This window comes from Fistularia commersonii, chromosome 33 (assembly GCF_037954325.1).
Source record: "Fistularia commersonii isolate RoL2024-O1a breed Wild chromosome 33, RoL_Fcom_v1.0, whole genome shotgun sequence".
Lineage (NCBI taxonomy): Eukaryota > Metazoa > Chordata > Actinopteri > Syngnathiformes > Fistulariidae > Fistularia > Fistularia commersonii.
Genome location: NC_141316.1, coordinates 8,514,053 through 8,524,570, shown reverse-complemented (window position 1 = coordinate 8,524,570; position 10,518 = coordinate 8,514,053). Strand labels below are relative to the sequence as shown.

Sequence of the window (10,518 nt, the reverse complement as noted above, 5' to 3'; positions counted from 1 at the left end):
TTGGTTGTGTACGTGTGTGCACGCCCATCTGCTCAATGTGACCTGCGTCCGCCATACCGTTATAATGGAACCGCACGGCCGCCGCGTCTGCAGGCGGAAACGCGCCAGGCGTTTATCACAAACCTCCTCATCTCCCGCACAGCTTCCACCGCAGAGGTAAGCTCTCCCCCGCAACACCGCTGTATTCACCTTTTTTTGACATCTTTGCGGAGACAGAAACACACCGTGCGTATTTGGCGCAAAAGGCGCGCCCGGTGCGTCATTTATTTAAAACCGTCAAACGACGCATTTGATCCGAAACTGGTTTGAAAAAACGAAACAGAAATATAAATCTCTCGCTACAGGATAGGCAGGATAAATACTTTAATCCTTCTCACAGCACATTGATGTAATGTACTCCACAAATATAGTAGTAATATAATGTAGTATAATAATTATTATTACAGAAATTAGAAACTGTCACGTAGTAACCAGAAATAAACCCACTTTGGTATCTTCAACCTGTTATCTGACATGCCAGAAGTGCTCGGCGGTGTGTGTGTGTGTGTGTGTGTGTGTGTATGTGAACACAAAACCCAAATGAGTGCACGTATTGGCTGCTGATCTTTCTGCAGAAGAGAAGATGGCCGAGGATATCAAAAGCAAGCTGGAGAATTACCGCACGGCTCCGTTTGACGCCAGATTCCCCAACCAGAACCAGACCAGGAACTGCTGGTCCAACTATCTGGGTGGGTTCGGGGGTCCGGGGCCTCGCCAGTCGCTGAATCAAATAAGAAGTTTTAATCTCCTTCCCCTTTTTCTTTAGGTCAATTTTATTAATCCCAATAGGAGAAATTCTTTTGTCACAGCAGCGTAACAGTTATGAGTGTTAGTAAATATGAAAATAAATAGAAAATAGCAAGAGAGAGGGAACAACAGCAAAGATAAGAATGGAGAACAGAATGAGGGGGCAGTAAAGGGTAAAAATAGACAGAAGCAAATCTAAACGACATCGTAAATAGAGTGACAATAGCAATGACAAGAATAAAATAAACAAAAATAAGCAGGATGCGAGTGGGCTGAGACCAAGAGGGATAAAGGGTTAGCATGACGTGTGAATGGATGAGGTAGTGAGCGAGTGCTAGTACAGATGGAACTTAACTCGTGCCAGACCAAACCAAACCTGACCCGGATGTCCGGGTTGTAGACCGTCGGGTCGTGACCTCGTCCTCCAGCGACCCAAATTCATCATTTCCTTGTTGTTCCTCCTCTGTGAATAGACTACCATCGCTGCCAGAAAGCCCTGGATGCTAAGGGTGTTGACAACACCCCGTGTGACTGGTACAAGAGGGTCTACAAATCCCTCTGTCCCATATCCTGGGTAAATACACCTGTTTGTGTGTGTGTGTGTGTGTGTGTGTTCCAACGTCGGCGGTAAACACTCATAGAAATACGACGTGTGTTCCGCAGATCCAGAAATGGGACGACCAGAGAGCGGAGGGAATATTTCCAGGAAGAATCTGAAGATCTTTCGACGAGTTGATTTGTAAAGAAAACGTCTTTCCGCCCCGCTCGCTCCTCCGCGCTCCGCAGGATCCTGTAAATGAGCGGTCATTCCTTAGAATTGCCTTGAACTGCATTAAAGTGCCTTGGGATATGATTGACCGGAGCTCACCTGTGCACTATTTTTTGTTTTCTGTTGAAGCGTATTTGTAGAAGTCACATCCGATCAGTTGGAAGCTCGGCAAGGGCGCGGCGAGAAGCTCCCTGGTTCGTCCGCGGAGGTTCTCAGTCGTCCGGGTCGTGGTGAATTCTTGTCAAAATCATTTTGTCCAGTTGCCACGACAAGATGATTTTGACAAGAAATGGATATAGATGTGTTTCCCAACCACTGTGACACTGGAAAAATGCCTACTTTCACCGAATAATGCATCTTTGTACGTCTATCTAAGTGGACAGCATGCAGTGACAGGCGGATCAATGAAATGCTTTTCCACTAGATGGCAACAGGTGGCGAATGAACGACCTGCCGCTGCTCAAACAGCAGAGGAATTAGTGGTGTTTCCAGTGAGACTGGCAGTGATACGCTGTGAATAAATATTTTAAATATGTATATATATATATATATATATATATATATATAATATAAAGTGTAGAAAGGTGTTTCCCTGTACAGTGAAATTCCTACTTTCCTGTCTGCAGTGCATTTGGATATGTGCTGCTCGGAAGAGTGTAAATATTATTATAGGTATGAATATGAACACTGCAATAGAACAGTAGCAGTGCAATAAGACGAGTGCAATTTAAATGGCAGTAGACTTTACATGTGCGAGGAGAAGAAAGAGTGTCAGCTGTTAAAGTGTCTGATTGATGAAAGTTAGATTTCCTCAGTTTCTGCAAGAATATCAGCTTTGTGTTCAGCCAGATTTCACACTGGGTAAGTAAATTGAGACTACAGTTTAATTTCGTCCGTCTTCTGCTGCTTATCTTGCACTGGGAGCTTATCCCGACTGTTATCAGTTATCAGGGGTACTGACTAGTCACCGGTCAATCGCAAGGCCACTTAGGCAATTTTCCCAATTTTTTTTTCCAATTAACCTACTGCATGTTTTTTGGAAATATGGGAGGAAACCCACACGGACACGAGGAAAACATGGAACCTCAACACAGAAAGGAATTGAACCAGGGTCCTTCGTGCTGTGAGGCAAAAATGTCTTTGGACGTATATATTTGGTGGTTCTCTAATGTAAAACATGTGCAGTGGCTCAAAAACACTGGTCTATATGTGTGAATGGGAGTCAGTGGTTGCTTGTCTATGACGTGTGAATGCTTGTACGTCTCTGTAAAATGCATGAATGAAAGGCTGTATTTTACCCTTATATTGACATGGCATTTACTATACAGGCTGAGAAATCCATAGATTTAAATCTGTGACAGTAAACGTGAATTGGCAGCATCTGGGTGAGAACATGGAACGTGCTACAACTGAATGTTCGGCACAAACATCACGTAGCAGCCGCAGATGTTATTGAGTAGGAGACCAATTATTATGGCGATTAGCTGTCTGTACAAGTCTCCAAGTCTAAATGTTGTCACATTTTCTCCAAAAGTTACAAGATTTAAATGAGTGTAATAACAGCTCTTATTAACTACATTTATGCGATGCATTTGGTTTAAATAGTGACAATATATCATCAAACTCAGCAGGAGTATTGTATGTTTGTACATAAGAATAATTTAAAACATGTACATTTAGCACAATAGTTAATGGTGTGTATGACTGAACATTGTGCTTTTTAGCTCATATAACTTTAACACCATCAAAGAAGCAAACTTTAATTGTAGTATCTCAATGCAATGTATAATAAGTTACTTCCACTACGTCTGTGATTATTATTATTATCATTATCATTATTATTATTATTATTATTATTGTTATTGTTATTATTATTATTATTATTATTACAACATTAAATATGCTCTAACCAACAAACATAATTTAATAATTATTACGACAGACTGGATTAAATAGCTTCATAAAATGTACTATGATGGCACATATTGTTCAATGATTTTACATTTTAGAAATATATAACAGCTGTTATTTCACAAGAATTCGGAATTTTCGGAATTCCAGGTAATCGCTTTTATTTGCATTACATCCGTTTTCTGGTGATTGTTTTTTTTTCTGTGTTTTTGTCCTCATTTATCATTTATTGCTATCTTTAGAATTTATTTGCTCCATAACAGGATGCCTCTGTCACGAGAGAGTTCAGCGGGAGTCCTGACACAAACTCCATCTGCAGATACAATAGCCGGCAAGAGTTCCTCCCATGCAGTTTGAAAAATGTCTGCACAAACAGGTGAATCAGCAGTACCGTGGAAAAAGAGAAGAGAGTCAAAGCAGTCGAAGGAGATCTTCTTGTGACGTCTTTAGTTCCTGCAAGAATATAAGCTTTGTGTTTCTCATGCAGGACTGTTCACACTATTCAGAGATGGCAGAAGGTGTTTTGATTAGCTTGCATGTGAAGCCATGTGCATAGAAGACCAGTAAGCAGAGGCATCTTGATAGTTTCAACTTTCTCATGCAAGGCTGTTCAAACCATTCGGAGGTTGCAGAATTTTTGATTAGGTTGTATCTAATGCGATACCAAGAATAACCACAAGAGGGCGCTGTTTTACCCCCTTCAGCGCAAAAATGAGTTTAATTCAACTGTATTACACACAAACACACATTTGTATATGTATTTTACATATATTATATTAAATATATATACATATATTACATATAATTAAATATTCAGATTACATTCATTTTTTTCATGTATATTTTATATATATGTAGATACAATTGAATCCAATTCAATACTTTGCTTTTTTTCTTTCTACATATTTATCTATTTATTCTTCTAGATATTTTCATATATTTTGTTTTATACTTTTTCAGTTATATCTCTTCCCCAAACATGCTGCTGCTGTTGTATTGCTGCTTTTTAAGGAACCTGAGAGCTGCTATCTCTAAATTTCATTGCACTCTGTGTAATAACAATAACATTCTTGAATCGCTCTCTCTATAAATGCATCCCATCTTCAGGATGATGGGAATTTATTTATTTATTCATCTGTCGTGACACCGCAAATCACATAGTCCAGTATGTTAAAATAAACTCCACCCATCAGGAGACGGATCAGTGAAACTTTGCTCACAAACTCATCCTCCTGACCCGGCAGGTCGCAGTTCAAACCCCCAGGAGTCACCCATCTGTTTGCCCCGATTCCAGGTTTGCCAGAAAAAGAGGCGCGTGAGGGAGATGTGGAAGGGAACTGATGAGGGAAAGTGACTCAGATTTTATTTAAAAAAAAAAAAAGCAAAACGATATGAATAAACAGGGCTGGATTAAGTATGCCAATTTTTTTTGTGAATTTCATAAATACCACGAAGCGGCCTCGACAGGCCCGGGCCGCCGCCAAAGCCCCGGCTCGCGCCTTCCTGGCGTTTTGCACGGCAAATATCAACACCGACCTGGCTTGGCTGGAAGCACCTTCTAAAAAACGTCTTGCTCCGCTGACACATGAAGAGATGCGCCGGGGGGGGCGTGAACCCCTCGGCGCCGAGGAAGAGAGGCAGAAGCCCAACTCTAATCCTCTGTGGCTAATCTCTCACTGTTCTACATTTGGACAAACTGAGAGGCAGCGCCGTTTGAAGGGAGCCACACCTCTGATGCCACCATAGAAACACAGACATGGCATATTGTGATCACGGTGGAGTTCACGGGCCTCCATGTGTAATCTCAGGGGATGAGGATTAGGGTATTTCGGCCCCGTTTGAACTGTGATGAAAACTAAAAATACAAGCAGGGAGACCTGTGTTTTGGCTCTTCTTGGATGGTGATCGGCGCGCCGTCAAACCCCAACGGATCCAGAAAGAAACAGCTGATCGCAACACGTGGGTTCGGTCCAAGCGAATGACACGATTGTTTTTAAACAGATGAGTTCACGTCTGTCGGGATATGAAATATTCAAGCGAACAGCGGTGACTCACCTTTACGGCATAATCAAAAGGAGACCCGTCAATTCCGGCGCTGTCCTTTCGTCACGACGCCAATGCGAATTCGGCGAAGAGGCCACAAAGACCACGCGAGCGAGCAGCAAACATTTGTGAGGAAAGGCCTGCTGACGTCAGCTGTGATACCTACTCATATTTCCGTCCCCTTTGTCCGTCCGTCGGCACACAGGATGCATCTAATTCATGCAGATGAAGGGATGTGACCTTCCAAACCACTCACGGTCTCGTGTTCGCCGGCCGGAATCAGAATTAATGCAAAAAATGTATTTGTCCACAAGGTACAATTGGGGAAAAAGCCAGAGGTGGAGGAGGATACATTAAAATTTTTTTTTTTTTTTTGATGATGCTGCTCTCTCTGCTTTCTATTTACTTATTTAGTTATTTATTTATTTGCTATTTTCTATTTCTATTCATGTTTATTGACACTATAAATCTTCTGCTGCTATGACAAAAGAATTTCCACTATGGGGCTCAATGAAGACAATGAATCTTATTTTATCTTAAAGGTAAAAAACATAGAAAACCAAAAACAAAAAAAAAAGTTGTAAATGCTGCTCCGTGTGTTGGCAGGTCACCGCAGAAGCAGTGACCCGGAACCGGAAAAAAAAAAAAAAATCAAGCAAAGCAGAATGAGAGGGAATGAGCAAAAAAAAAAAAAAAAAAAAAAGATGCATGTGGGACACGATTTGTTTGTAAGCCGAATTTGTCAAGCTATCACTGGATTAAAATCAGCAGCGCGGGCGTTCTGACATGCAAAGCGCAGAGGGCACGGCAAGGTCAAACTAACACTGCATATCATCCCCGATCATTCAATCCCGTCACAAAAAAGCTTCCGGGTTCAAAATAAATGGCGTTTTAAAGATACTTAAATAAAAGTGAAAGAGATTGGGGGTCAGGTGTTGCGATGTTGGCAGGTAGGTGGATTTGTTTTCTCAGCAGACGACCTCGAACACGCCGCGTGCAATCTCCTCTGGGGCAGGCGCTGTAATATCCTTATCCGTCTGCAAGGCTTAACAGGCCTACAGCCTGGAGCACGGGTGTCAAACGTTCGGGCCGCGGGCCAGTACCGGCCCGCCAGGGGGTTCAAACCAGCCCATGGAATAAATCTAGTTTGAAAAAAAACCCATAAAAATCATGAACTACAGCTTACAGCAGATGGCAGCAATGTGGCTTCCGGGTCTGTAAATAGCATTTTTACTTGTTGTTAGAAATGTATCTGCTTTTCCGTGGCACCCGACACCCTCATCTGCAAGATGTCGCTGTCCAAAAAGAGAGAAGTGGACATGGAGTGTAGGGTTTTCCAAGAAAAATGGACCACCTCTTATTTATTTGTTGAGGTTAATAAGAAATCTGTATGCTTGGGGTGGGTGCAACAAGTTTCAATGCCGCTATGGCCAAAAATACAACAAAATGCATCAAGTACTGAAAAGACAGAAAGGAGTTATAGTATTGTTGACATTGTACTTACTTTTCTTCATGAATCTCAGGTTGTTCATCATGTATTTTTTAAAGAAACAGTTCATTCCATAGAAAGATTTTTATTATTTACCCGTTACGCTAAAACAACGGAAAAATTCAGACTTAGCGTTACTTCTAGGTAATTTTGCTATGATTTTACTGGCGGTGTAACAGCGCCTGTCTATGGGAGGGAGGTGAGCATACGGTTGACCCGCTGCAGACCAGCTTTCTCGGTCCAGGTCAGGCGTGCGTTAGTCAACAGTTCACCGAGGCGCATCCGAAGCTTGTTTTCCGAGCCGCGCCTCCTGTGTCTCCGACACCCGTAGAAGCAGGTCAAAGGCAAGATCCTTTTCAAAAGTGGTTTCCTGGCGGCGTCGATGTCACCGCCGCCTTCCAACAGCCGACCCGACCCCGACGCGTCTGCAACCTGACCACGGCGAAGCTCTCCTGAGCGCCGACGAAGGCCGGTAGCCTTTTAAAACCTTGTCGGTGTCACTAAAGCAAGAATAAAGGCCTGAAGTCCTCTGTCAAAAAGCAATGGGGATTTTTATTTTTCCCTTCAAAGTCCAATTTTAAATATCTGTATATTTAATACTGCAATAAATCATTAAAAGAATGAAATTATCATCCTGTACCCACACCCACTCTCTGTGCATTTCCACACAGCTCGTGGCGGCGCTCCAGTTTACTATCTTCAGTTAGCTTGTGGGCGCTTTCGGGAAAAAAAAAAAAAAACATCTGCCGATGAGTCACAGCCGCAAAAGGAACGTGTACAGTGCACGGCACAGTATTGCCTCATCAGAGCGGGAACGCACGATTACAAATGCAGATGGTCTGCTGCACACAGAGGAGCTTCAGAAAGACGGGAAGCGGCAGCTCAGGGGAGCTGAGGAGCGGCGGGCGCTGCTCCCCGTGGTCTGGAAGTCCACCATGGACGCAGGAGGTTACAAAAGCACATAAACCCCCAGAAGAAGCCTTCCTCCGGCTCTTCGAATCCTTCTCATCGCCCTCAGCGTCTTCACAAACCGAATGGAGGAGCCCGACTGAGAAAGCAGCTCGGCAAGCTGGGCTTTCGCTGAAATCCGATACAAAGCGTCATCGTTAGCTTTACAGGTGAGAGCCTCCACGAGGAGTTCCCGATGTTCCCCAGGTGAAACACTCCCATAGAAACTCCAAGATATCAGCTCGAAAGCGACGCTGCTTCTTTGGCCGCTCCGACTCCAAACTCAAGGCCCTGTTCGGTCATTAAGTCTCCCCGAACTCCTGAAGACTCCTGAAGAACTCCTGGACTGTGCTGATCGCGGCGGACGGTTATCCTAAACAGAAACGCGTGCCTGCAAAGTCTTCGTAATGATGAGCGTCAGAGTTGGTTATCGCATCGGGCCGCTTCGCGCACATTTGCATCAGGTCTTTTCGGCGGGTATTCTCGGTATCCCGTGTCGCTCATGGGAAAATAGCACAAGACGGGCTGAGGATGTTTCAACGTAATTCAAACGCTTGGCGTCGTATTAATGGCAATTGTTTGAAGCATAATCTGGCCATTCTTTGCGGTTCTGGACTGTTGGTTGTTCGCGGTTGTACAATACACGTTTTTGTTCGCGATGTTTTCATTAAAAGACCAAAGAGAAGTTCTGTCCTCCGTGTTTGATCGGCACTCGGGGCCAATGGCTATCAGCCATGAACTACGTCTGACCTTCACTCCGCAAGAAACCGTGTTTGTTTTTGCTTTATCTTTCTTATCGGAGCACGATTAAAACCTCTTCCAGAATGCGATCTGCAGGGGGGGCGTGTTTCTTTCCTTGGCTTGTCTTTCACTCCATCAAGAAAACACACAAATGTTCACAACGGCGGTCAAGGGGGAGAAACCTACAACAGCTGTTTGACTTCACAATATACCAGCGGCGGCTGGATCATATTCCAGGATATCAATCAACTTCTGATGGATCTGGAACATCACAAAAATGCTCTGGAAAAAGAACTTCATTCCTCGCAATGAAATGCCGATGAAGCGCAGAACATGTCAAAATGTTTTTTTTGATGCCAAGCGATGGATGGAGCAACCTTCAGTCCACCCTGATTACTAAGAAAAAACAAATAATAATAAAAATGGTGGGGGAATGTTTTCCCAGAACATAGCATTTCTGAAAATCATCAAGTCCACATCTGTCTGTGAAAGTAATTTTTTTTTTTTTTTTTTTTACAAAACAGGCTCTTGGGAGAAAATCCCACGTTTCACGTAAAGCAATTTCAAGTTATGAAACACTTGGAAGTGTTGACTTCACTTTTGGACGATTCCAAACATGTTGAGTCAAATGACAAAGGTGTTGTTAGAATAAAAGTCTAATGTGGCTTTTTTTTCCTTTTTCGAGTTATTTCCCTGGTCGCTGTGCAGTGGCGTGTTACTTAATCCTTTCGATCTTATGAAAGACATGGTTTACCAGCTTACGTGCATTTATAAACTTCATTTCATGTAGTTATTCTATTTTAGGTTTCTGTTTGGGCCCTGATGTTTTTTATATTTTACTTTTCGTTTTTTTTAACATCCTATCTGTTCAATGTATATGAATAAACAGATAACCCTAAAAGATGTATCACAATAACTTTGCAGTAAAATTCTTGTATATTCTTTTCTGCATTTTGCATTAAGGTATTTAAGTACTGTGTCACAACACGTTCATCCCTGCCAGTGTTTTCGTAAAACCCTTCCAGCTTAAAAAGAACTATTTTCATTGGTCAACAGTAAAAAGTTCAACACTGTTTTTTTTTTTATTTTTATTATAAATCAATACATTTTTATATAAAAAGGATCAGGGGAGGTCTGAAAGAAAACCACTGTGGATGTAAACCAAAGAGATCAGGTTATGGCCACCCTCCGAGCACACTGGACCCATTATCATAAACTCCCGATAAACACTCGCTCACTCATTCCAACACATCCCAGGCTAAAATCAGGATCCATCTACAGTTTGGAAAAAAGTTTAAATGAAATCAATGCGACTGACATCAATCTCTTTGCAAAGTGTTGCAAGTATAGCGACTTAGCATGCCATAATTTTTTTTTTTTTGTGCAATCTATTACAACCATCACCAGTCCACATTATCAGTGAAGTGTGCACACATTTGTATAGGAGGTAAACATTTAGCTTTGTGTGATGCCCAGCGAGATTTTCCCGAATATACCGGGTTTCGGCACGCCCCCCCCCCCGCCCCCCCCAAAAAAGACCAAGACCTTGCTTTAGCTCATTTGGTGTGAAAAGGATTTAAAAAAAAAAGTGATCAAGAAGGCGTATGAGAAAAAGCCAACATAAAGTGTGTATACACTTAACCGTTTCTTGAAAGTAGGAGGACATTAAAATGGTAGACATGAGACGTAAAAGGGGAGCACAGCAGACCGCTCAGAAAAAGACGTTCACTGCACTAGTTAACACTCAAAAACACTCAATACAGATGAGACGGGTTGTATGTAACCGTGAGAGGATACTTAGAATTTGAATGGATACTGCAATTTCGATTCA

General features: G+C 42.5%; 1 protein-coding gene across 1 annotated transcript; it reads left to right on the top strand.

Moving 5' to 3' along the window:
- cox6b1 (cytochrome c oxidase subunit 6B1) lies at positions 1 to 1,648 on the top strand. The gene is made up of 4 exons (XM_086140623.1): positions 1 to 156; positions 615 to 728; positions 1,260 to 1,360; positions 1,450 to 1,648. The coding sequence occupies exons 2-4, from the start codon at positions 623 to 625 to the stop codon at positions 1,501 to 1,503; spliced, it is 261 nt and encodes an 86-aa protein (XP_085996749.1). The 5' UTR covers positions 1 to 156; positions 615 to 622; the 3' UTR covers positions 1,504 to 1,648.
- The last annotated feature ends 8,870 nt before the right edge of the window (positions 1,649 to 10,518 follow it).